Here is a 27,141-nt window from a genome sequence, read left to right on the forward strand (position 1 = left end):
GGAAGTCCTTGAGTGGATAAGGACAGAATCCATTTGGTTAGAGTTGAGAAGCAAAAAGTATATGATCACGCTACTGGGGGTATTCTATAGGACTCCAAATAGTGAGAGAGATAGAGGAGAGAATACAATAAGTTGAGAGGGGGAATGAAGAGGAAAATAAGACTGGCAAAAAGAGAATATGAGAATTAATTGGCAGTCAACATGAAAGGGAATCCAAAAATCTTCTGTCAGCATGTAAATAGGAAGATAGGGAGGCTCAATGAGCGGCTTGAAGCATGGTGCAGGACGGAGGGCTTCTGATTCTTGGGGCATTGAGGCCAGTTTTGGTGCACGAGGCACCTATTCAAAAGAGCCGGGTCATATCTCAACAGGACTGGGATCAATGTCCTCACAGGGAGGTTCACTAGCATGGTAAGTGAGTAGTGTGAGGGGGAGTGGGTCGTAATAGGGATAAAGAGGACTCATATTTAAATTGTGGAGATGGACTCATTGGAAGGCTGAAGATTTTCTAAATGCTGGACTTTGTTTTGTTGTTGTCAGTTCATTGAAAGGACATTGAGACGTCATTTGAAACAACCTTTGCTGGAAATCTTGGGCTCAAAAAACAACAGAAACCTTGGTGACCTGGGGAAGATGTTTACTGAGAAGTGACATGCCAAGATATTTAAGTGGTCAGGAGGTTCTGAACTGCTGCTTGGGGTTTGGATATTGTTTTTCAGTTCAGTTGGAGTGCTTGAAAAGCAGTTGGAAATCAACTTGCCAAAGAAAAAACACCCAGCTCATCTCTTTCTCAAACTCTTTGAAGAAACCCTGAAAAGATCCAGTGTGGGAGAGCTAAAATCTCTCCTGAGAAACTGGAAAAACCTGCCAGATTAATTCTCAAGGCCATCTGAAAAGAATTGCTTTAGAAAAGATCCCAGTGACCTGTATCCGTATACTGAGACACCAGACCAAAAGGAACAACTGACTTCCTTCCATATCTTCTCTTTTTGTCTTCAAGAATGAGCAAATATTTGGCCAAAGTATTCTTTTTTGTCTTTTTTTTGTAACAGATCGCTGCAGAGATAAATTCTGTCTATTTTTCAGTGTGTATGTATGTGTGGTGTGTATGTGGGGGGGGGGTGGATTTTAAAAAAGGAACTTTCATATTTCAATCTGTGTGTTAATGCTTTGCTACGTTACTGGATAAGTCTTGTTTGATAATAAACTGATAATTTTGTTGCTTATTAAAGAATCGTGCTTGGTGTATTTTATTCTGGGATAAAGAGTAAAGTATATGATTAACCAAATCGGTAACTGGGTAAACATTTTAAAAATATATGTTGTGACCTGCGGTGAAGTGGGACTGGAAAAGCCAGTGCACTCTTCCCAACTTGGTCGTAACAAGTAACAGTGAAGATTCAAGGAGCGAATGCAGTGGGAGTTGTCTATATGGATTTTAAGGAAGTGTTTGACAAAGTACCACATAAAAAGTTGGTTAACAAAATTGAAGCTCATGGATTTGGAGGGTCAGTGTCAGCTTGGATTAAAAAATTTGGCTTAAGGACTGAAAACTGAGTTCAGCATGACAGACAGTGGTGTTCCCCAAACATCAATGCTAGGACCAATGCTTTTTTTTAATACATAATACATAAATGACTTGGATATTGGAATAGAGAGTATAATTTCAAAATTTGCCAATAATATCAAACTTGGAGGATTGGCAAACAGTGAGGATTATACAAATCGACTACAACTGGACATAGGCTAGCAGAATGGGCAGACAAGTGGGAAATGGAATTTAATACAGAGAAGTGTGAGGTGATGCATTTTGGCAGAAGAGGTAGGGTGATGCAATATAGACTTAATGGTGCAGTTCTAAAGAGTATGCAGGGACAGATGGATCTAAGGGTGCAAGTGCATAGGTCTTTGAAGGTGACAGGATATATTGAGAGAGTAGTTAGCAAAGCATATGGGATCTTGGGCATCATAAACGGAGGTATTTTGAGTACAAAAGCAGGGCAGTTATGCTGCACCTTTATAAAGCTCTGGTTAGGCCCCAACTTAAGCTTTGCAGCCAGTTCTGGTCACCACACTTTAGGAAGGATGTGAGGATCCTGGAGAAGGTGCCGAGGAGATTTACCAGAATGGTTCTAGGGTTGAGGGATTTTAGCTGCAAGGTTAATTTGGAAATGCTGTGGTTGATCTCCTTGGAGCAAAGGAGATTGAGGGGAGATTTGATAGAGGTGTACAAGATTATGGAAGGTTTAGATAAGGTAGACAAGGAAAACTGTTTCCATTAACTGATGGTACAAGAGACACAGATTTAAGGTTTCGGACAAGAGATACATGGGGTATGTGAGGAAGAACATTTTTATGCAGCAAGTGACCTGGAACTTGCTATCTATGAAGGTGGTGGAAGCGGAGACAATCAAATTGGATGGGCACTTGAAGGAAATAAACTTGCATGGCTATGGAGATAGAGCAGGGGAATGGGACTGGCTGGATTGCTCTACAGAGAGCCAGCATAGACTCAATGGGTCGAATGGCCTCCTTCTGTGCCGTAATGACTCTCAGACTCTATGAATCTGCTTTCAGACAGTGCATTCCAGATCACAACAACTTGCTGTGCAAAACAATGTTTCCTCATGTCGCCTTGTTTTGCCAATCATCTTAAATCTGTGTGGTCTGGTTACCAACCCTTCTGCCACTGGAACAGTTTCACCTTATTTACTCTATCAAAACCACTCCTGATTTTGAACACCTCTATCAAATCTCCTTTTAGCCTTCTCTGCTGTAAGAAGAATAACCCCAGCCTCTCCACATAACTTAAGACCCTCATCCCTGGTTCTATTCCAGAAAATCTCTTCTGCACTCTCATCAAGACCTTGACATTCTTCCTGAAGTGCAGTGCACAAAATTGAACACAATACTCGAGCTGAGAGCTAACCCGTATTTTTTTTTTGTCGGAACATAGGAAGATACAAAGGGAAATGTTTGCTTAACGCAGCCCAGGTTCCAATCAAATACATTGGGAACAAGCCCATAAAGATTTGCATCCTAAAAAACTGAAAAGTGCATTCAGCACACAAGGCCTGTGACCCACATCTGCCTGCTTCCCATCCACCCTCCTCTGTTAGCACAATCAATGGTGCTCAGTGCTTCACTACATATTTCTCTGGACTGCTGAAGCCAGCTCTAGCATCATCACTGTTGCATTGGTTGAAATTAACCAATACCAAAGGATTAGGTACTTGCAATTTCCAGCACTATCTCTAAGGATAGCTAATGTCCTTCAGCATTTGTTACTTTCTGTTCTTTCAAGGCATCTCCATCTCTCTTTGCACCTGAGTGAAGCACAGACATCAGCCAAGTGTGCTAAAAGCAACTTCTATTTTCCCTAATCATTTAATTGAGTTGATTACACCAAAAAAAAAACAAATGGACTCAGAAAACTGGTATTTTCTCAGCAAAGCAAAAGTTACAGATATAAGATAATCTGCCTTAAAATGTTCCTACATACTTTTACTGATCTGTTCTTTGTGTTTTCGCTCAGGTACACATGAATCAAAGAGATTCAGCCACTCAGTCAGAACATAATAAACAAGCAATGCAAAATTTGAAATGCACAGTTTTGTTTATGTTACCAACTCAGACCAGACTGGGTATTGAACCTTTGATATTCCTGGTCTGTGTAGCTCTGATACTCACTGGATCAACATCAGAGTCATCAAGCTAGCCATGCCCCCTGAATACTGTTTATCCCACAAGACTCAGCTCACATTGATTGTTACCCAATGTTGATAAGTGTCAATCAATCTTACCATAGCAGGTCTTTCCGTCCTTCCCCAGAGAGTAACCCCCATAGCAGCTGCAAACAGGCATCCCTCCGATCAGAGCACAGCTCTGGTCACAGTGCATGTTCAGGCACGAGGGCGGGTTTCCTGCAAAACAATGGAAATTTTTACAGCCGAGTGTCACTGTGTCTGAAAGTACTCGGCAACGAGCAAAGGAACAGGAGGAGGGTGATACTATATACAGGAAATGTGCAAATGGGAGAGAAGAAATGGGAGGTGGGTGTTAGTACTGAAAAAAAAATGGAAGTGAGGACAAGGAAAGAAAGAGAGAATCAGTGAGGGCATAAAATGAAGCCATCCCAGGCCCCTCTCTCATCCTTTCTACTAAGTCCAACTGCCCTCTCTGCCAGGCGTAAAGCACTGAACAGAAACATCAGAGAACGAATAGAGCATTAAATACCATTTAAATAGTGTCCACACTCAACAAACCCATCTCAGCCTAAAGATTGACAATTCTATGGGAGAAAATCATTTGGAATTGCAAATAATATTAAGATCATTAAACTATTTGAAACCAATGTTTTCAAGTGTAGGAGTTCAATTTTTATTTACTCACTGAGGTAGTTCCACTCCCAAATGCTTTATTCTGTAGCAAGATCACATAAAAACCCGAGCAGCGATGTTAATTTTTGAGTCGCTACTGTGAGGCCAGAGGAAGCACTGAGAGGGGTGCCCAAGCAATAAGGGTTGAGCCAACGCTGGGTCCAATTTACATTAACAACATGGATTCAAAACATTATTGCAGTGGTTTTGATGGAGACAGCTTAGAAATTACTACATATGACTTAGGCAGAATAGGCCCACTGTGCCAGTGAAAAGGTAGCACAGCCAGGTAGTGCTGAGAATGGCTGTTAACCCTGCTGCAGTATCTAAGATCAGCACATTGACCAATCTTGGATGGGTGTCCACAGACACCTGCAGCAAAGCATATGGCTTCCCATGACATTAGAGGAAGTAAATGTGACAAAAAAGAAATGCATGCTATACAGAAGAGAGTCTAAAGTTGGTAAACACAACCTAATGTACATGCAGGGACACACTCTGTGGGAACCTCCACTGATGGCCCCAGAGGACTTTCTGGATTTAGTGGGAGATGTCCCACCCATCCATGCAATTAGGGGATGATCATGAGGATCTATTGGGGGCCACAATCTGCAACACCGTACTTGGTTTGGATGGGGGTATAAGGCCCTCACCCTCCAGAAGGGTAAAAGTACTGCCCTATTTTATGAGGCGCTAAACCAATACTCCGTCTGCCCCCTCAGGTGGACATGAAAATATAACATGGCACTATTTTGAAGAAGAGCAGGGGAGTTATCCCCTGCGTCCTGTCCAATATTTATCCCTTAATTAACATCACCGTTGTCAAATTGCTGTTTGTGGGAGCTTGCTGTGTACAAAATTAGCTGCTGCATTTCCTACATTACAACAGCGATCACACTTCGGCATGTCCTGAGGTTGAGATAAATCCTACATACATGCAAGCTTTTCTTTCCATAAAAAGACCCAAAACCTTTGAATTTTTTTTCTACAAACCATTTATTTTTAAACAGACTGATTCCTCAGTTAAAACAGCAGCGAGAGGAAGATCAGACAAACTCGTTTCTTACTTTGAGACTTGTGTCCCACAGTGAACTTCAGGGCAATTCATTTCCATCAGTAAATCTGTACAGATCATACTTCAAGCTGCTTTGAAAATATATTAAAAGTCTCGGGCAAGAATGTGCCAAAAGGCCTACAAATTAGGCTGGATATACTGTTATGACCAAGGCGGGAGTAATGTACTGTTAATTTAGTCCCACTACTCCACAGGTCTTAGCATATCAAATAAAGTTTCCTACCGACCGAAGACTAGCCAAATTAAACACTGCATTTTTCCCCCAGAATAAAACACACTGAACCAGGTTTCCTTAAACAACAACAACATTGACTATTTATTCGAAAAGAAATAATAGGTCTTAACTGCTAACGAGATAAATCTACATATATGAGAAAACTCCTTAATCCCTTAACTCTCATGCACACACATTCAAACCAGTTTCAAAAGGGTGTTTTACATTACAACTGTTTCTTAGGAAGAGAAGAAATGATAAAAATAATGGAGGTTCACATTCTGGTAGGATGTTTTTGGTACGGTGAGGTGTCCCAGAGTCAAATAGTCAGATGCCACTCGAAGTCTTTCCAGGTGAGGTCGATGAACAGTCTGTGATGGGTAGATGGTCATAGCAATTTAACTGCAGCAGGCGTCAGACACGTCCATCAGGGGTGTAGCAACAGGTCTGCTTGGGTTTTCAAGCAGCAGTCCAGCAGTAGAAAAATTCTTGAGATTTCAGGATTTTCTTCGAACACAGGAGGCAGTAGGAATCTCACTGGATGCAGAAATTCTTCAGAGACTGGAGGCAACAGGAATCTGCTACCTTTCAAATGGAGGATTCCTTTTCAAGAGATGCAAGTCTCCTTTACAGAAAGTCTTGTCTCTCTGGCTCCAGGCAGGTCAAGCAAAGATTTCAAATGCCTGCTCTTTGTCCAATTCACAGGGTTCAAGGTGAAAAAAGAACCTTCCTGAACATGGTCACAGACACAGTGCCTCCCCCTCGTCACTCAAGCTGCTCTGAACAAAGGTCATACCCCTGTGGTTTCCTTGAAATTGCTGACCTTCCTGTCCTTTTACAAGTTTAACTTCCTTTCAAAACACCCACAACTTCAACTCTTTGTTCTGAACTTCCTTTCGAAACATTGCTGGAATTCCAATTATTTTTGCAGGTGCACTGACCAACATCCTTTTTTCAGTTTTTTTTTGAAACACATAGAAGTCCAAGATTATAGTACAAAAATAAAACCTTTTGTCACAATACCCAATCTGTCCTTACGATGGAGTTGCTGAATAGCCTGTTGTGAGTAAAACACCTGCTCATCCCAAACAAGGCCATTTAAACAGGAGGGGATGGGAGTTGGGTGGGCATTTGCACTAGCAGGAGTTCTTATAACTCTGGCCTCTCAGAAGACAAGCAGGTTATAGAGCTAGTTCACCTGGTGAGAGCAGATGCCCCAAGTCAACAAACTGCAGAAGTGGGGCCATGGAAGGTGGCCTGGATCCATGAAGATTTGAGGCCAAGAAATGTGTATTAATAATTTTGAAGTGGCCAGCTTAAAGGAAAGACTTGCAAGTATATCATGACTTTCATGACTTCAGGATGTCCCAAAGTGCTTTACAGCCAATGAAGCACTTTTAAATTGTAGTCACTGTTGTGATGTAGGAAATGCAACAAACAATTTGCACCCAGCAAGCTCCCACAAACAACAATATAATAATGACCAAATGATTTGTTTTAGTGATGCTGATTGAGGGATAATTGTTGGCCAGGAGACTGAGGAGAACTCCCCTGCTCTTATTTGAATGATGTCATGGGATCTTTTACCTCCATCCAAGAGGACAGATGTAAGGGTAATTTGAGAAGCACACATGATCTAACCTAATGATTGTTGATGTTACTGCTTTGTGCCACCCTGCATTGGAATTTAATGGAGATTGCAGGAGTGGACTGGGAGGCCAGGGAGGTGGGAAGGGGAGAGTAAAACATTGAGAAGGAGGGCGGGGATGGCCTTCCCGCCACCATGGCATTTTGCCAGCAGCAGGGAAGGTGGCAGACAGCCTTCTCGCCCAGAGATCAATTGAGGTCCTTAAGGGGCCCTTCCTGCCGCCACTGGAATTTTACCAGTGTCAGGTGGGGGGGGGGGCTGCACTCCTGATAGGACACTTTTTGGCCAACAAAGGGCTCCCCCATCAGCAATGGCTGCCTCTGCAGCAACACGCCCCCATGCCCTTACCAACCACCCCAGCCAGGCAGGCTCCAGCGAGCCCAACCCTAATGGCTTTGATGCTGCTCTGGGTCAGGTTCAGTCCCAGCAATGGCCACTGGTCCTGCTGAGACTGAAGATCAGTTGGACCTCCGAGCGGCCGGCAGCTCTTGGAAGCGGGCTATTAAAGGGACAGAAGCCCTGATGCCAGGCAGTTAGTTGCCTGAGCATCGAAACATACAGCTGGGGGTCCCCCAAATGGCTGAGGCGGGGTGCCCCCAGTTTTCCAGCCTAGGATGGGGAACCCCTGGCATGCCAACAAAATTCGGCCCAAAGTGTATAGGACTGGAAGAGAAAAAAAATTTAGAAAACGTTATGATTAATTTAACAGAGAAAGAAGAACTGTGTAAATATGTTTCTTTTTAATACCCCACTATTTCTCGCTTAACTTTAAGAGAAATTGGCTGAAAACATTGAATATGTTGGTTTGCGCACAGGGCACTAAGATCAGGCAGGTGTGAGTCAGGACATTGGGAACTGAAATAAGCATACCAGGACTGAGAGTGGGCAGGTTCAAGAGCAATCCTGTGATGTTTGCCTCAGTGTGCAGCTTTCCATGCCAGTTTCTCTACTCGCCTACACATTAATTTTAATTAGCGATTCATTTCAACGTGTCAGTCTTCTGCCTTTTTTAAACATGCCCAAAAGTGAAGGAGGTTTCCAGCTGCTTACTCCAACAACTGCTCATAGCAACAGCATGTACTCTGCTTATTAGCCGTGTCATTCAAAATCTAATTTTGAACAGTTCCAGTGACCTGAGCATTTGTCTCATGTGTGGCCAACTGCTACGGTAACCAGCTGGAATAGTCTTTTAATGTTAGTTGGACTGAGAGGCAGAAAATAGGCACTTTAAAACACACTGCTGACTCTTTCCCACAAATGTCAGAGATTTTGCCTGTTGTCCCTGCAACTGCCCTGAGATTTCAGGCCATTACTGCAGCAACAAATTCCCCGTCCAATTTATAGCCCATCCCTGTCCACAATGTCAATACTGTCATGAAAATTAGAAAAAAAATTGATCTCTCCCTCTCCATCGCTGTCTCTCATTTATGGTCTCGCTGTGTCCTATGTCTGTTCTGTTTGTTACTGGACCTGCCCTCTGCTCACTCTGTTCTTCACTCCCTATCGGGCCGATTTTCCTGTCATCAATGCCTGATGTGCATTAGTTCAGCAGCATTACGGGAAAGGAAAAGAGGTGGAGACCAGTTATGCTGGGCCTCCATCCTCTCACATAAAATGCACATTTCTGGCAGTCAAAAGGATGAGCATAGGACGCACTTAAATCAAATGGAAACAGTGCACAGATGGTGTCCTAAGATCTCCTGCATCATTTTCCTGTTTTAACACTGGGTGCCTGCCTTTCTGGAATAATGTCCCTTCAAAATGGGTGCTCTGAGCAGCTGGCCTACGCCAAGCAGGTTAGGGTCTGATACTATCAGGGAGTCTGCAATCTGGTAAAGTTGAGAGGATTGGGGCTTGGCAATATTTTGTGAGGAGCCTAGTTGCCTGCAGGGAGAGAGCCAGAGAAGAATAGAGACTGAGAGCCTTCATCGATTCCCCAGCCTTCTCCACCAAGAATTTCTAAAGATAGCTTGAAAGCCAGTTTCCTACCATTGAGCTGGTGACTGGCACTTGGTTGCTTTAAGTATATTTATTTGCCTCCTGGATGTTAGGAAATATAATAAAAGTACACAGTGATACGTTCAATCATTAAAGGGAAAATTTTAACTCTGCACCAGCAATTGGGGGATAGTAGGGAGCCAGCAGACAAAACAGAGCAGCTCCAATTTCCACTCCATTCCCACTGATATGTGATTTTAACGCCATGGGTTTCAGTGGCAAAAGGCCTCATTAATAAATGCAAATCGAGGGCCATGGCATACATGGGATCCCAATTAAATTTCAACCCACTTCTGCTGCTCCACCAGTTGAAGCTGACAGGAAGCCAGAGAGGCCCTCTAAGATAAGTTAAAAAAGAAACCTTCTTTACTGGGGCCTGGAGGTGGTGGACTGCTGGAAAATGCACCAGCACCGTAACCATGGGGCCATTCGTCAGATCCTCACCATAAGAGAATCAGCCAGAATGGCCGCAAACTTGGTAAGGTCCCTGACCCAGGACTTGCATTACAGTTTCCAGAATGGTTTTGCAGCGACTTAGCATCTGCCCACTTCTACCAGGCCATTGAGATAAGGGGACAGGGTCAGGGTGGAGATTCTATTAATAGATAGATAAGAATGGAACCAGGTGAGAGCAGTCCCACCTAGCTGGACGACGGTGGAGAGGCTTTGGAGGAGGATGGTTTGATCAACCATGCCAAAGGCTACAGACAGGTCGAGAAGGATAAAGGATAGTTTACCTTTGTCACAGTCGTATAGGATGTCATTTGTGACTTTGACAAGAGCTGTTTCAGTCCTGCGACAGGGGCAGAAACCTGATTGCAGGGATTCAAACGGGGAGTTCCGGGACAGATGTGCATGGAGTTGGGAGAGGCAACCCGTTCACCACCCACTCCCTGCAAGACCCTAGACTACCCTCCTAACATCACCAAACCACATGAATTACAATGCATCAAAGTAAACAAGGTCAAGGGTGAACAATTCCCATAAATATATGCAGATGATCACAGCACCTCCATATCACTTTGTAACAATAACATAATTTTTAATCACCATAAATCAGTAGCTCTGATAATATATTATGGGCTGGATTATCCAGCCTGAATTTCAGCAGGGCAAAGGTCGACAAGGTAGAAAATAATTCCATTTTGAGGCCTATTGTTGTCTCAGTGTCCCCACTTCAATCTCCCTCCTCCCAGGACTCCAGCTCGTACACACCCCCTTCCCACCCACCACATGCAAATGGTCAATGGTAGGCTGGTGGGGAGGATGCAGGATCTAAGCCCACAGTAGATTTTCCTGCCGTCTGCCTGCGCTACTGCTACTTCCTTGGATTGTCATGTGAAAAGTGGCAGTAGACCCTGGGAAGTGGTGATAACAGCTATGAGATCCCCACAGTGGAAAATTGTTAAACTGGTGCAGTAGGTGAGGATGTTCTAAAGTTGGGGCTGAGGCACATCCTTGGGGGCAGAGTAAAGGTTGCTTCACTCCCAATCTGCCAATACTGGACCTGATCTTAAGATTCACTGATTCACCAACAACAATCCCTCTGCCCATTGTTACATATTATTCCTTAGTTACCCAATTGTATGAACATCTGATCAGGTCAGTGAAAAATATTCCAGAGATGGTGCCAAAAGCTTGTTCAGTTCCAGCAGCCATCTTTCACTCTGTCTGCTGAGAGGAGCAGGCACTGGGCAGAGTAAGGAGGTTAATGAGTTGTACACACAGAGGCCCAATTAATATGTCATTTCAACCAGCAGTGGAATTGTTTTGTGGCAAGAGTTCGCACCAGTCCCAGAGTGTATTCTTGAGACTCCCGGAAACAAAACTGCTAGATGTCAAAGGGGTTGTTCATGAGTGAGAGAGATGAAAAGCTACAAGATAAACATTTTATTAATAGGACCAAAACATTTGGCCCAACAAACATACAACCTTTTGATTATTGTCAGCCCTACCTACTTACCTATTTGCTTTCCAAAATTCTTTCTTATTCCAGATGTGTCTGCTCATCTGTTGAACCCATCTATACTGCCTGTTTCAGTGGCCTTCCCTGGCAATGCATTTCACAACACTAATCTGCTGGGCAGAAATATTCTGCCTAACTTTTCCTCCCGCTCTTAACTTCCTCATATTTGTTTTCCCTGATATTTGAATCGTCCACCATATACCAGTCCCTTACATAGGAGCAGTGTAACTTCATTAGATTTCTAGTCTGTCCCTCAGCTAAAGCAATTTATTATTTTGCCATCATTTTTCATGACAACTAAATATTGTGCTTCATTTTCATCGATTAGTCCATTGTAACCCCTAGATCCTTTCCTTGAACACACTGTACCACTCTCAGTGACAAGCTTCATCAATTAGCATTGTTAAACATGAACAAATTACTCCATATTTTGATGGGGAATTCTGCCATGCCAGGTCAGGAGAGCAAATCATTTAACGGTTATCTTCAATACTGCTGGATCAAGTTATAAAACACATTGGCCTGGATTTTGCAGTAAAAATAATGGTGAAGCTATCAGCGCTAGTAAAGAGTAAATCAGAGAGCAACTTCTGGCGACCACACATGTGCAGTTAAATGAGGAAATCAGGAAGTTGCCATCCAAGTTGTCCGGTTCTTCCAGAAGCTTCATTCTGACTATTTCTTACGAGAGACTCGGCATTCAAATGCATGAAAGGGTAAGAAATTGGGATACTTATCAGATAACATGTCCACTAAACACACCAGAAAATTTTAAATCTATTCAAGTGTAAACAAATGTTTAACATTATGATAAGTCTTAATTACTGCCGAACAACCTCTTTGGCACTGAAAATTAACTTTTATGAACGTGGGGCTGGATTTTACCAGCCCCCAACGTTGGGGGTCATGATAGGGAGCCCGGAAAATGCCTCTGAAAAAGGCCCACCAGGGGCCTCGATGCCAGGAAGGCCCCGCCCCATATTATCGGCAGCGGCGAGGCCTCATGGCGGCCCGCCTGCCGCTTGGCGACGGGGCATCCATTTGAATATTTAAAAACATTAAAATTAAAGAATAATTACTTACCTCATCCCAACGGGCATTCCAGTCCAATATTACGGTCAGTGGCTGGCACTCCCGTGCCTTCGGATCACCAACCAGAGATCTGATGTGGGACACTGATGGGTGGGGGGAGGAGGTAAGTATTTCAGTGTGGGGGGGGGGAGAGCAGGGTCAAACTTACCTGATTGGTCGAGGGGGTGATGGGAAGGGGTAAAGGTAAAAATTACTGAACTTCGTGGCGGGGGGGGGGGGGGGGGGGGAGGGGGAAGGTCAAGTACTGAAAGGTAAATATTTAAATTTTTTGTGGGGGGGGAGAGGGCAGGAGTGACATGTAAGGCTATTGGGGGGGCGGTGGCAGATGGGCTGGAAAGATTAAAAAAATTATTTTTAATGCTTTTAAATCCAATGCTTCTTTAAAAATTTAAATTGCCATTTAGGGCTCTAAGCCCTTTAAAAATGGCGCCAGCACTGCGCAGTGGCGCCAGACGCCTTTGCCGGGAATGGAGCGGCCACCACCTCCACGTCCTGATGGGGACGGTCCACCCGCACTGAATATCACGGCGGCCACGTGGAGTGAAACCCGTGCGTTGCAGGCCGCCATCTTTGAAGCTCGCCGAGTAAAATTCAGCCCGTGGAGTCTCATTCCTTCAGATTTCAATGATTATTGGAGATTGTTAAAAATTATATTTTACACAATTTTCTTTCGATTTTACCTCTTGTTCACTTCATCCCATTTTTCATTCCCCCCCTACCCCCCCCTTATTTCACTTTCTGTACATGATTTAGCATCGAATTAACTATTCTAAACTATTCTTCTTGGTTCAGACGCTGTGAGGGGAATTTTAGCACACAACAGGTGGGTTGGGCACAGGTCCAGGGTTTGGGGGGGAGGGGGAGGATGTCAAATGAAAATTTTAAAAATCTGAACCCCAACCTCAACTCACCCACTTCTGTGTTTTACAGAGACAGGACAAGAGCAAGCAGCCAACCCACTCCCAGAGGGCTGGTTGGCAATTTAAATGTTTTAATGTGGCAGGCAGCCTTTGATTTGACCCACTTTGCAGGTTTTACACTGGGCGGCTGGGTTTCCCAGGCTTCAGGAAACCTGGCTGCTAAAATGAGATAAGAACATCTTCAAGGTGAGTTACAAATCTGTTTTTTGAGGATGCAACTAGTAAGACGGATAAGGGGAACTGGTGGATTTATTATATTTAGATTTTCAAAAAGCATTCGATAAGGTGCCACACATGAAGTTATTACATAAAATTAAAACTAAAATTAGGACTCGTGGGATTGGGGGCAATATATTAGCATGGATTGAGGATTGGTTAAAGGACAGTAAACAGACAGTAGGAATAAACGTGCCATTTTCAGGTTGGCAGGCTGTAATTATCTGGATACTACAAGGATCAGTACTTAAACCTCAGCTATTTACGATCTATATTAATGACTTAGATGAGGGGATTGAGTGTAATATATCCAAGTTTGCTGATGATACAAAGTTAGGTGGGAAAGTAAGCAGTAAGGAGGATGCAAAGAGGCTGCAGACAGCTATAGACAGTTTAAGTGGGTGGACAAGAACATGGCAGATAGAATATAATGTGGCAAAATGTGAAGTTATCTACTTTGGTAGGAAAAATAAAAAGGCAGAATATTTTTTGAATGGTGAGAGACTGGGAAATGTTTGCATTTATGGGGACCCGAGTGTCCTTGTACATGAATCATATAATAAGTTAACATGCACGTACAGCAAGCAATTAGGAAGACAAATGGTATGTTCGCATTTGTTACAAATGGGCTGGTGTATAAGAGTAAAGAACTCTTACTACAATTATGCAGAGTATTGATGAGGCCACACCTGGAGTACTGTGTGTAGTTTTGGTCTCCTTACCTAAGGAAGGACACGCTTGCCCTTGAAGGAGTGTGAAAAAGGTTCCATATCTTTGTTCCTGGGATGAGGGGATTGTTCAATGAGAATAGATCGAGTAGACTAGGCCTATATTCCCTGGAGTTTAGAAGAATGAGAGGTGATCTACCTAAAACATATAAAATCCTCGGAGATGCTGAGAAAATATTTCTCCTGGCTAGAGAATCTAAGACACAGGGTCACAGTCTCAGAATAAGGGGTCAACCATTTAGGACTGAGACAAGGAGAAATTTCTTCACTCAAAGGGTGAATCTTTGGAATTCTTTAACCCAGAGAGTAGTGGATGCTCAGTCGTTGAGTATGTTCAAAACAGAGGTCGATAGCTTTTTGGATGCCAAGGAAGATCGGGCTAGTACAGGAATGTGGATTTGAGATAGAAGATCAGCCGTGATTTTGTTGAATGGTGAAGTGGGCTCAAAGGGCCAAATGACTGCTGCTCCTGTTTCTTACGTTCACGTTTAAGTGTCTTCAGAGCACTGCTTGTTGGCCCTGGTCCCCTAAGCTCCCCACCATACAAAGACCCCCTCACTCAGGGTCAGGAATTAGACTCCCGATCTGGGATTGGGGATCAGAGCAACCCTCCTAGAAATTTTTTTTATTTCCAAAATATACTTTATTCATAAAAATCTGTAAAAAATACATTACCAAACAGTTCCAAACAGCACCAAGTCAAAAAATACAAACAGTGCAAAGGAGGTCAGTTTCCTTCAATGCAGGAGTGAGTTGCCTCACAACCCTTCCATTTCATTTTTCATGCCATATACATTTTATAGCACACGAAAATTTTCCCGATACAGTTTGAGGGGTTTCCCATGGATCCAGCCCCTCAGTTCAGCTTGGTGGGGGGACCTTACACAGTGGTCTTTCCCCATTGGTCCTTTGCTGCGGCTGCCCCAAGCTTTAGTGTGAACCTCAGCACGTAGTCCTGGACCTTGGAATGTGCCAGTCTGCAACATTCGGTCGTGAACAACTCTTTGCGTTAGAAGACCAGCAAGTTTCAGGCAGACCAAAGGGCATCTTTCACCGAATTCATAGTCCTCCAGCAGCAGTTGATGTTTATCTCGGTGTGCGTCCCTGGGAACAGCCCGTAGAGCACAGACTCCTGTGTTACAGAGCTGCTTGGGATGAACCTCAACAAAAACCACTGCATCTCTTTCCACACCTGCTTTGCAAAGACATATTCCAGAAGGAGGTGGGCAACCATCTCTTCCCCACCACAGCCACCTCGAGGGCATTGTGCAGAGGGGGTGAGACTTCGGGCGTGCAGGAAGGATCTGACGGGGAGGGCTCTTCTCACCACCAGCCAAGCTACATCTTGGTGCTTGTTTGAAAGTTCTGGTGATGAAGCATTCCGCCAAATGACTCTGGCAGTCTGCTCGGGGAACCATCTGACAGGATCCACCATCTCCTTTTCCCATAGGACCTTGAGGACATTCCGTGCAGACCACTGCTGAGAATTGCAACATCCCCTCCCCCCACCTCTCCTGGGGTCACGAATTGGACTAACCTGATCCTGCAGCCTCTTCTAGAGTGCTCCCTACCTGTCAATCAGGCTGAATACTGGGCAGGGAATCTGTTCAGGCCAGAAAGCACACACTTTGGAGTTCAAACTCCACAACCTGCAGAGAAACCAGGATTCTCATCTGAAACTCCATTCATGTCTACATAACCCACTCCTGTTAATATCTAGACCTGTATGCTACAGGATGAATTCTTCAATCTGATTGGTTCGGAGAATACACAGTTGCTTGCTCTGTTCACACAAATTCGAGATCACCTGTTTTGGATGTCTAATCACAGGAAGCTGCAGTGCAAGAGACCACAGAAAGTGGTGTAAGTGTAACAAATGGCTAGAGCTGTTTGATTTTGCTGCTGACTGGAGAATCCAGGCCATTGTGTGGTTTGGACTGCACAGGCTGCCTTGGGAACAAAGAAAACAGTGAAGTGCGTCTATGCTGGTCACTCCTTTTCTTAAAGGACCAACCTGAAAACTAGAGAACAGGTACAAATAACAATCAAAATGACTAATGAGATATTAGCCTTTGTCCCATGGGGGTTGGAATACAAAGGGGAGAAAGTTAGTTGTACAGTACCTCAGGTCAGACCTTATCCAAGTACTGTGATCAGTTCTGGGCACCACACTTCAGAAAGGGTATATTGCCTTAAAGGGGATGTAGCATAGATTCACCAGAATAATACCGAGGCTTATGAGGTTTTATAAATGTGGCTTATATTCCCTTGAGTATAGAAGATTTGAGGGGCATTGTAATGTATTTTTTACAGATTTTTATGAATAAAGTATATTTTGGAAATAAAAAGAACGATTTGAGGGGTGGTCTGATCGAGGTGTTTAAAATGTTAAAAGAATTCGATATAGGTAGATACTGAGAAACTATTTCCTCTGATGCGGCAATCAAGAACAAGGAGATACAACCCTAAAATTAAAGCTCGGCCATTCAGAAGCGAAATTAGGAAGGATTTTTTCACGCAAATGTTGTAAAAATCTGGAACCCCCCCCCCCCCCCGCCAAAAAAAGACTACAGATGCTGGGACAATTGGACAGATCGTTAGGCAAGGGTATCAGGGAATTTGGAGCAAAGGCAGGTAAACAGAGGAAAGCTCGAGACCCACCATGTGCTAATTGAATGGCAAACAGGTTGGAGGGTTTGAATGGCCTACTCCTGCGCCTAATGTCCCTGAGTTCCACATCAGTGTAAGGGTAAGCAGCCTATAAGAGGATCCCATGACCCACTTATGTCCCTACACATGGACAGCAGGAATGTTCATGGGTCCTGCACCTAAACACATACAGGGGCCAGTAATGTGGGATTTGCAGGTACTCTCCCCAACATAAGCAATTTTGTTAAACAGACTGGAACTAAGGCCTCAGGAGTCTGTGAGCCACATTTCCTACTGGCAGCTATCACACCTGACTGATCTCACAGTGACATTGTGAGTCATTATTATGAAATGTCTCTTTGTCATCAGATGTTGACTCAGAAATAAAAGGGGATGCATTTTACATTTGGTCTTTTACCTGGGTTAGACAGATGGGCAACTAGCCCATCTTGCTGCTGACTGTCCAGCGAACCAGCTGGAAAGATAGTACCTGTGGACACTGGGTAACAAGACTGTGATGGCCCCTACCTTGGTCATATGGCCTATCGTCATTCATTTCACTGCTGAAGAATGGCTATTTTTTCTGAGGTATCTGTGAAACCATTCCCCAGCAAGAGTCGATATCCATGGGAGGAAAAAAAAAACGAAAACATTTGTAACAAATTTCCAAATGCTTCTCAACAGGATATGGAGCTGAACTCAGACTGTACTGAGCTGAACATAAGCCAACATGTAAAAATATACCCGCACAGGCAGACTTTTGGTGCGAATGATGTGGTCTGTTGAGGGACAGCAGTCACAGGAGTCAGAAAGATCACTAAGAATGCAGTTATCAAGCCTAGGCCAAACAATTAGTCATCCCGAGAAGCTCTGTGTATTTGATCTGAGCCATTCCAGTAGAGTTCATGGACCTGTGACTGACAATAGGTCAGGTTGCAGTTTACTATTGTTTCTCTTGAGAATTTACTAATTCCCTTCTCTTCCTAAACAGGGATATTGCTTGTGCCAAAGAAAAAGAAAATGTATTTTTGTTTCCCTATTTTATTCTTCTCCCCTAATGGTTTGAATGGGTGTTGACAATTCTCTCGTACTTTGCCATTTATCACCTTGGAGTTCAGGGAGTGGTGACTCCCACTATAAAGTGTTCGGTATATGTAGGAATTTCATACAAGGACAGGAATGGACTCAGCTGTGACTTTCCCTCGGGCAAATAGCCTATTAGCATTCAATTCTAGGCTCATGGATGAAAAATGGCTGGGTACTGACACCCATGGATCTGTATTCCAAAGAAAGGTAGCACCTTCAGCAGGAGCGAGGAAAGGGAAGAAAAATGTGAAACTCTCAGGCAGGTCAGAATGTCCTAGAACTTGGTAGAACTGACATACAGATGCTAGGCCAGCAGGAAACCAAAGTGAACCCACACACACAGGGCTGAATTTTCTCAGCCCATTGGTGTCAGGCTGGGAGGTGGGAGGAGTCGAAATATTGGGACGGAGGCTCAACATCGTCACGCCACAACCGGATATTTGGTCTTTGGAGGGGCGGCGGGCATGGCAAGAGAACCTTGAGCTCAATATGGCAGGAAGCCCATGCACTTCAATTTTACCAGAGTGTTCAGATTTTTCCACAAGTGCACGGGAACCACGGGAATTAATTGTCTTGCCAGGCATAGGGAGGTGGTGAGCTAGCGGGAGGTCAGTTCTGGCTCCAGATGGAGTGTGCCTTGGCAGGGAGGGTGGAACAGTACGGGCATTGGCATTGCGAGTCGGGAGAAGGGGAAAATTTGCTTGAACTGTGGGGGCATACTGCCAGAGTGCCATCTCAGAGCTGGCACTTCTGTACGTAAAGCGGGGTGGGGAGCTGCTGTTGGTAAGAGGCCCTAGAGACTGAGTGCATCTACTACCTTCCATCGGCCACATTCACTCAGGTTTCAGGTCCTCCAGCGGTCATCAGAGAAGAAGACAGCTGCACCCACAGGCAAAAGGGCAGCAGCAACCAGCGGGGCAGCAGGAGCATCAGCCTCAGTCAGGCAGGTCGGGGTGGGGGGAATGGGGAAGGGAGGAAAAAGGCACAGAGGGGCTCACAACCAGCCTCCTATGCGAAGAAGGGGTTACCTGCTAAGAAGGTCTATAGACCAAGGCTCAGCTATCTTCAGATGTCAAAGCAGCAGGGTCGCTGAAGACTACATCTCACCAGGGAGGCCATCACAGAGCTGTGTGCCATGATGGAGGTTGAGCAGTGGGAAGTGGTGGCCACCAAATGCCAATGGCATTGAACGTCACCAAGGTGCTGAATTTCTACACCTCAGGATCATTCCAGGGATCCACTGCAGATACGTGTGGTATTTCCCAGTCTGCAGCTCATCGCTGCATCAAGATGCTCACGAATGCCATCTTCAAGAGGGCCAACCAATATATGCTCTTTCGCACTGACTGGACAGTTAGGCTGAGAGGGCCATATGGTTCAGGGCCATCACTGGATTCCCCCAGGTGCAGGGTTTCATCAAGTGCATGTATGTGGCCATCAAGGCTTTCACAGACCAGCCTGCAGCCTTCATCAACAGGAAGGATTTCCACTCGGTCAATGTACAACTGGTCTGTGACCACTGCAAGCATTTCTGCAGGTGTGTGCACAGTTCCCAGGAAGCATACGACATACGGAGATGGTCCCAGGTGCCAGACCTTTCCAGATCCCCTGCACAACTTCAAGGATGGATAATGAGTAACAAGAGCTATACACTGAAGACATGCCTACTGACGCTTGCGAGGAACCTGCAGAGCAGAGGTACAACTTGTGAGAGCATCAAGCAAGCCATAGTGAAGATGCGGTTCAAATGCCTGGATAGATCTAGTTGAGCCCTTCGATATCTCCCAGCAAGGGTCGGACACATCAATAGTGGTTTGCTGTGCTCTCCGCAATTTGGCGGTACAGAAGGGAGAGAATTTGAACAATGAGGATATCGTTGAGCACAATGTCTCCTCCAACAAAGAGGAAATGGAGGAAGATGATGATCAGGCAGAGGATGCTGAAGAACCTTAGGGACCACAGGCAAGGCACCATGAGATACCTGCAAGGGAAGCTCGGAACATGCTAATGCAGACACATTTCGCATGATCCTTAGTGACAGATCCATGCAATTCAATAAGGCCTCAGCACTCTGCAGCCCTGTTGTTGGTTCCTTCATTGACGTTGTTATTACCTGCACTCTGTAAGACATTACACTGCAACATGTGGAATGCACCCATCACACACCAGTCATGCAGACTGGCTATGCTGCTGCCTGGCCCCACTGAGACTGACTGGGTTGGCATTCCTTTTCTGGCAAGCTCACCCTCAGGCATAGCCACAGATGTAAGCCCCTAAAGAAAACAATGTGTGGTGCACTCACCTTGGTGAATTGCATGAGGTCATTAACCTGCTTGCAACACTGCAGCCAGGCTTGAACATACAGACATGTAAATTAGGAGCAGCAGTAGGCCATTCGACCCCTCGAGCCTGCTCCACCATTCAATAAGATCATGGCTGATCTGATTATAATCTCCACATTGCTGCCTACCCTCGATAACCTTTCACCCACTTTCTTATCAAGAATCTATCTACCTCTGCCTTAAAAATATTCAAAGACTCTGCTTCCACCACCTTTTGAGGAAGAGAGTTCCAAAGATTCACAACCCTCTAAGAGAAAGAAATTCTCCTCATCTCTGTCTTAAATGGACAACCCCTTATTTTTAAACAGTGACCCCTAGTTCTAGATTCTCCCACAAGGGGAAACATCCTTTCCACATCCATCCTGTCAAGACTCCTCAGGATCTAATATGTTTCAATCAAGTCGCCTCTTACTCTTCTAAACTCCAGTGGAACAAGCCTAGCCTGTCCAACCTTTCCTCATAAGACAACCCATCCATTCCAGGTATTAGTCTAGTAAACCTTCTCTGAACTACTTGCAATGCATTTACATCCTTCCTTAAATAAGGAGACCAATACTGTATACAGTACTCCAGATGTGATTTCACCTATGCCCTGTATAACTGAAGGATAACCTTCCTACTTTTGTAATCAATTCCCCTCGCAATAAACAATAACGTTTCCTAATTACTTGCTGTACCTGCATACTAACCTTTTGCAGTTCATGCACCAGGACACCCAGATCCCTCTGCATCTCAGAGCTCTGCAATCTCTCACCATTTAGATAATATGCTTCTTTTTTATTCTTCCTGCCAAAATGGACAATTTCACATTTTCCCACATTATATTCCTTGCCAGATCTTTGCCCACTCACTTAACCTATTGATCAAGGTGGAGATGAAAATAATTAAGACTAAATATGGTTCTATGGTTCTATCTCTTTTTCGCCTCCTTATGCCCTCTTCACAACTTACTTTCCTATCTGTCTTTGTCTCATCAGCAAATTTAGCAACCATACCTTCAGTCCCTTCATCCAAGTTATTTATATAAACAGTAAAAAGTTGAGGCCCCAGAAGGACGACCCCACAGCCTCTGACCTCCTCTTTGATCTCCATCCAGGCTCCTCCCATCCCAGGGGAAGAGGACCACCCACCTTGCCCAAGCAGCCTGGAGGAGAACTTGCAGGGGGGCATCGCTAAACCGTGGGGCCACCCGGGATCTTTCCTCTGCCATTGTTAGACAGGCCTTCTTTCTCAGATCTTCCACTAAGGCTTCTTTCTGGTTGGATCAATTTCACTGAGTGCTGGCAGCCCTTTAAATATGGCACTTCCAGCAGCATGAACTTATGCCACCACCACCATCTTCCTGGTAACCACCTTCGCCTCCCGGCTGCTAATTGGCCAGCTGCCACAGAATACCATCTCCAGCCCATCCCTCACCCAAGCAGACATGGCAGTAGGACCTCAGGCCTTGCCGTAAAATACAGCCCACAGCTACTGGACCAGCTGGAAACTTGGAAAACCCACATTTAGGACACAATAGCAAAATGGTTGTTACTTGATTAGTAATCCAGAGGCCTGGACTAATGATACCAAGACATGAGTTCAAATCCCACCACAGCAGCTGGAGAATTTAGAGTCATATTGTTATACAGCACAGAAACAGGCCCTTCGGCCCATTGTGTCCATGCGAGCCATCAAGCACCTATCTATTCTAATCCCATTTTCCAGCACTTGGCCCATAGCCTTGTATGCTATGGCATTTCAAGTGCTCATCTAAATACTTCTTAAATGTTGTGAGGGTTCCTGCCTCTACCACCCCTTTAGGCAGTTTGTTCCAGATTCCAACCACCCTCTGGGTGAAAAAATTTAAATTCAATTAATTAAATAAACCTAGAATTATAAAGCCAGTGTCAGTAATGGTGAGCATAAAACAACCAGATTGTCATTAAAATCCACCTGATTCACTGGTGTCCATTTGGTTCACCCAGTCTGGCCTATGTGTGTCTCCAGTTCCACAACAATGCTGTTGACTCTTAATTGTCCTCTGAAATGGCCGAGCAAGCCACACATTTGTATTCAGGAAGGTGACTCATCATCACCCTCTCAAGGGCAATTCAGGATAGATAATAAATGCTGGTCCTGTCAGTGACATAGAACATAGAACATAGAACAGTACAGCACAGTACAGGCCCTTCGGCCCACGATGTTGTGCCGAACCTTTAACCTACTCTAAGATCAAACTAACTACCTACCCTTCATTCTACTATCATCCATGTACCTATCCAAGAGTCGCTTAAATGCCCCTAACGTATCTGCTTCTACTACCACCGCTGGCAGCGCATTCCACGCACCCACTACTCTCTGTGTAAAGAACCTACCTCTGACATCTCCCCTAAACCTTCCTCCAATCACCTTAAAATTATGCCCCCTGGTGATAGCCCTTTACACCCTGGGAAAAAGTCTCTGACTATCCACTCTATCTATACCTCTCATTATCTTGTACCCCTCTATCAAGTCACCTCTCATCCTTCTTCACTCCAATGAGAAAAGCCCTAGCTCCCTCAATCTTTCTTTGTAGGACATGCCCTCCAGTCCAGGCAGCATCCTGGTAAATCTCCTCTGCACCCTCTCTAAAGCTTCCACATCCTTCCTGTAATGAGGTGACCAGAACTGAACACAATATTCCAAGTGTGGTCTAACCAGGGCTTTATAGAGCTGCAGCATAACCTCGCGGCTCTTAAACTCAATCCCCCTGTTGATGAAAGCCAACACAACATACGCCTTCTTAACAACCCTATCAACTTGGGTGGCAACTTTGAGCGATCTATGGACATGGACCCCAAGATCCCTCTGTTCCTCCACACTACCAAGAATCCTGTCTTTAAGCCTGTATTCCGCATTCAAATTCGACCTTCCAAAATGAATCACTTCACACTTTTCCAGGTTGAACTCCATCTGCCACTTCTCAGCCCAGCTCTGCATCCTGTCAATGTCCTGTTGCAACCTACAACAGCCCTCCACACTATCCACAACTCCAGCAACCTTCGTGTCATCGGCAAACTTGCTCACCCAGCCTTCCATTTCCTCATCCAAGTCATTTATAAAAATCACAAAGAGCAGAGGTCCCAGAACAGATCCTTGTGGAACACCACTGGTCACCGAGCTCCATGCTGAATACTTTCCATCTACTACCACCCTCTGACTTCTATGGGCCAGCCAATTTTGTATCCAGACAGCCAACTTTCCCTGAATCCCATGCCTCCTTACTTTCTGAATGAGCCTACCATGGGGAATCTTATCCAACGCCTTGCTAAAATCCATATACACCACATCCACTGCTCTTCCTTCATCAATGTGTTTTGTCACATCTTCAAAGAATTCAATAAGGCTTGTGAGGCATGACCTGCCCCTCACAAAGCCATGCTGACTGTCTCTAATCAAACCATGCTTTTCCAAATAATCATAAATCCTGTCTCTCAGAATCCTCTCCAATAATTTGCCCACTACCGACGTAAGACTGACTGGTCTATAATTCCCAGGGTTATCCCTATTCCCTTTCTTGAACAAGGGAACAACATTTGCGACCCTCCAATCATCCGGTACTACTCCAGTAGACAGTGAAGACGCAAAGATCATCGCCAAAGGTGCAGCAATCTCTTCCCTCGCTTCCTGTAATATCCTTGGGTATCCCGTCTGGCCCCGGGGACTTATCTATCCTCATATCATTCAAAATTTCCAGCACATCCTCCCTCTTAACCTCAACCTGTTTGAGCATATCAGCCTGTTCCACGCTGTCCTCACAAACGACCAGGTCCCTCTCACTAGTGAATACTGAAGCAAAGTATTCATTAAGGACCTCCCCTACCTCCTCCGACTCCAGGCACAAGTTCCCTCCACTATCCCTGATCGGCCCTACCCTCACTCTGGCCATCCTCTTGTTCCTCACATAAGTGTAGAACGCCTTGGGATTTTCCTTAATCCTACCCGCCAAGACTTTTTCATGTCCCCTTCTAGCTCTCCTAAGTCCATTCTTCAGTTCCTTCCTGGCTACCTTGTAACCCTCTAGAGCCCTGTCTGATCCTTGCTTCCTCAACCTTAAGTAAGCTTCCTTCTTCCTCTTGACTAGCTGTTCCACATCTCTTGTCATCCAAGGTTCCTTCACCCTACCATCCCTTCCCTGCCTCATCGGGACAAACCTACCCAGCAGTCGCAGCAAGTGCTCCCTAACAACCGCCACATTTCTGTCGTGCATTTCCCTGAGAACATCTGTTCCCAATTTAAGCTCCCCAGTTCCTGCCTAATAGCATTGTAATTCCCCCTCCCCCAATTAAATATTTTCCCATCCCGTCTGCTCCTGTCCCTCTCCATGACTATAGTAAAGGTCAGGGAGTTGTGATCACCATCACCGAAATGCTCTCCCACCGAGAGATCTGCCACCTGGCCTGGTTCGTTGCCAAGCACCAAGTCCAACATAGTCTCCCCTCTAGTCGGCCTATCTACATATTGAGTCAGGAAACCTTCCTGGACACACCTGACAAAAACTGTTCCATCCAAACTATTTGCACTAAGGAGGTTCCAATCAATATTGGGGAAGTTGAAGTCACCCATGACAACAACCCTGTTACTTCTGCACCTTTCCAAAATCTGCCTCCCAATCTGTTCCTCCATGTCTCTGTTGCTATTGAGGGGTCTATAGAAAACTCCCAACAAAGTGACAGCCCCTTTCCTGTTTCTGACTTCCACCCATAATGACTCAGTAGACAAACCCTCCTCGATGACCTCCCTTTCTGCAGCTGTGATACTATCCCTGATTAACAATGCCACTCCCCCACCTCTTTTACCTCCCTCCCTATTCCTTTTGAAACATCTAAACCCCGGAACATCCAACATTCATTCCTGCCCCTGTGATATCCACGTCTCCGTAATGGCCACAACATCGTAGCTCCCACATCCTGTGAATGGATGAAAAAGATCATAGCGTCTGGAGTTGTAGGAAACTTGGGTGCACCCACAGCCAGCTACTAAATGTGCAGGGAAATTAGGATTGAAGGTTAGCCAGCAGATTGCTCCTTGATCCAGGGTGAACCAACAGGCAGCTATTAGGCTAGCACAGAATATGGTTCGTGAACAGACAGCTACTGGTCCATAGATGGGAAGGGAGGAGAGAAAAAAAAATTACCCTGATTTTACAGTCACAGTGGCCACAACACTGGCAGCTCCAAACAAATTTCACAGCTTACGATAGCGCTGCCTAGGCAAATCCAAGGTTGAAGCATTGACGCTAAGCTCAAAATTCAGACTAAAAATGCACATCGAGCCATTTCAGAACTCTTGTATACAAGAATGTTTTTGGCTTGGAAATTAGTGTACCTTTAAATAAACCGAAAAAATATGCAATAAATAGACAGGCGCGGCATTGGATAGCAAAGTTCTTACATCACAGATCATATTCCTTGTTTCAGTCCAATATACACTGCTCCACTCTGCATGCAGCATTCCTGCAGCAGACTGTTGGTGTTACCACAGCAGAGAGCTTTCTCAAGCACACACAACAGTCTGGACTGCAGCTGTGTTGAGCTTCAGGCAACCGCAACACAGAGGCCAAGACTAACTTCATATTTCAATTGGAATTTCTGTTTGAATCAAATCTATTTTTAGCCATTGTTCATTGAAAAACAGGTGCCTGTTTGGCATTTCTTATTTCACTTACAGCCCACTTTTATTTTTCTATTTCTTTGCAATTCAACAATGATTGCACTAAGATAACCAGCATTTTATGTCCATCATCAGCATCCATCGTATAGCATGAGTTTTACCATCAATACCACATTACATGCTGAGATTGATCAAAATCTCAGATAATATACAACAATCTTTTAAACACGGAGTGTCATTGTCAGCATTCCTTTTAAAGAGTGTCTCACCATTAGGGTGCTCTTACACCTCTTTTTAAAAAGGAACTCTCAATCATCAGGGCACCTTTAAAAGAGAGGACCCACCAACTATGGTTAACTAAAGAAGTTAACAAAAGCATCAAACTTAAGGAAAAGGCATATAATTGCACAAAGATGAGTGGCAGTTCAGATGATTGGTCAGAATATAAAGAACGGCAGAGAATGACTAAAAGGTTAATCAGGAGAAATAAATTAGAGTATAAGAGGAAGCTAGCTAGAAATGTAAAAATGGATAGCAAGAGTATCTACAGGTATTAAAAAGGAAAAGAGTAAGTAAAGTGAGTATTGGTCCTCTAGAGAGTGAGAATGGGGAGCTAATAGTAGATAATAAGGAAATGGCAGAGGCAATGAACACATATTTTGCTTCTGTCTTCACTATAGAGGATACAAAAAACATTCCAGCAATAGCTGTAAATCAGGGGTGGAAGAAAGAAAGGAACTTGGTGAAATTACAAATCACCAGGGAAGCGGTACTGAGCAAACTGATGGAGCTGCGGGCTGACAAGTCCCCGGGTCCTGATGAACTTCATCCTAGGGTCTTAAAAGAGGTGGCTAATGAGATAGTAGATGTGTTGGTATTAATTTTTCAAAATTCACTAGATTCTGGTAAGGTTCCATCAGACCGGAAAGTAGCAAATATAACCCCTTCATTCAAGAAGTGGGGAGGCAGAAAGCAGGTAACTGTAGGCCGGTTAGATTGATGTCTGTCATTGGGAAGGTGTTAGAATTGATCATTAAGAAGCTGAGCACTTAGAAAAATTCAAGGCAATCAGGAATAGTCAGCATGGTAATGTGAAAGGGAAATCATGTTTAACCAATTTGTTGGAGTTCTTTGAAGGAGTGCGTGTTGTGGATAAAGGGGAGTCCGTTGATGTACTGTACTTGAATTTCCAGA

At 44.5% G+C, this 27,141-nt stretch overlaps 1 protein-coding gene across 2 annotated transcripts in view; it reads right to left on the reverse strand.

Annotated features, from left to right (window-relative positions):
• LOC137377283 (kielin/chordin-like protein) overlaps positions 1 to 27,141 on the reverse strand; it is a 455,612-nt gene that overhangs the window by 314,305 nt on the left and 114,166 nt on the right. For both annotated transcript variants that reach the window (XM_068046829.1, XM_068046830.1), the window contains exon 5: positions 3,804 to 3,923. In XM_068046829.1, the coding sequence (XP_067902930.1) occupies positions 3,804 to 3,923 (120 nt within the window). The remainder of the gene's footprint in view (positions 1 to 3,803; positions 3,924 to 27,141) is intronic.

Source organism: Heterodontus francisci, chromosome 14 (genome assembly GCF_036365525.1).
Source record: "Heterodontus francisci isolate sHetFra1 chromosome 14, sHetFra1.hap1, whole genome shotgun sequence".
NCBI lineage: Eukaryota > Metazoa > Chordata > Chondrichthyes > Heterodontiformes > Heterodontidae > Heterodontus > Heterodontus francisci.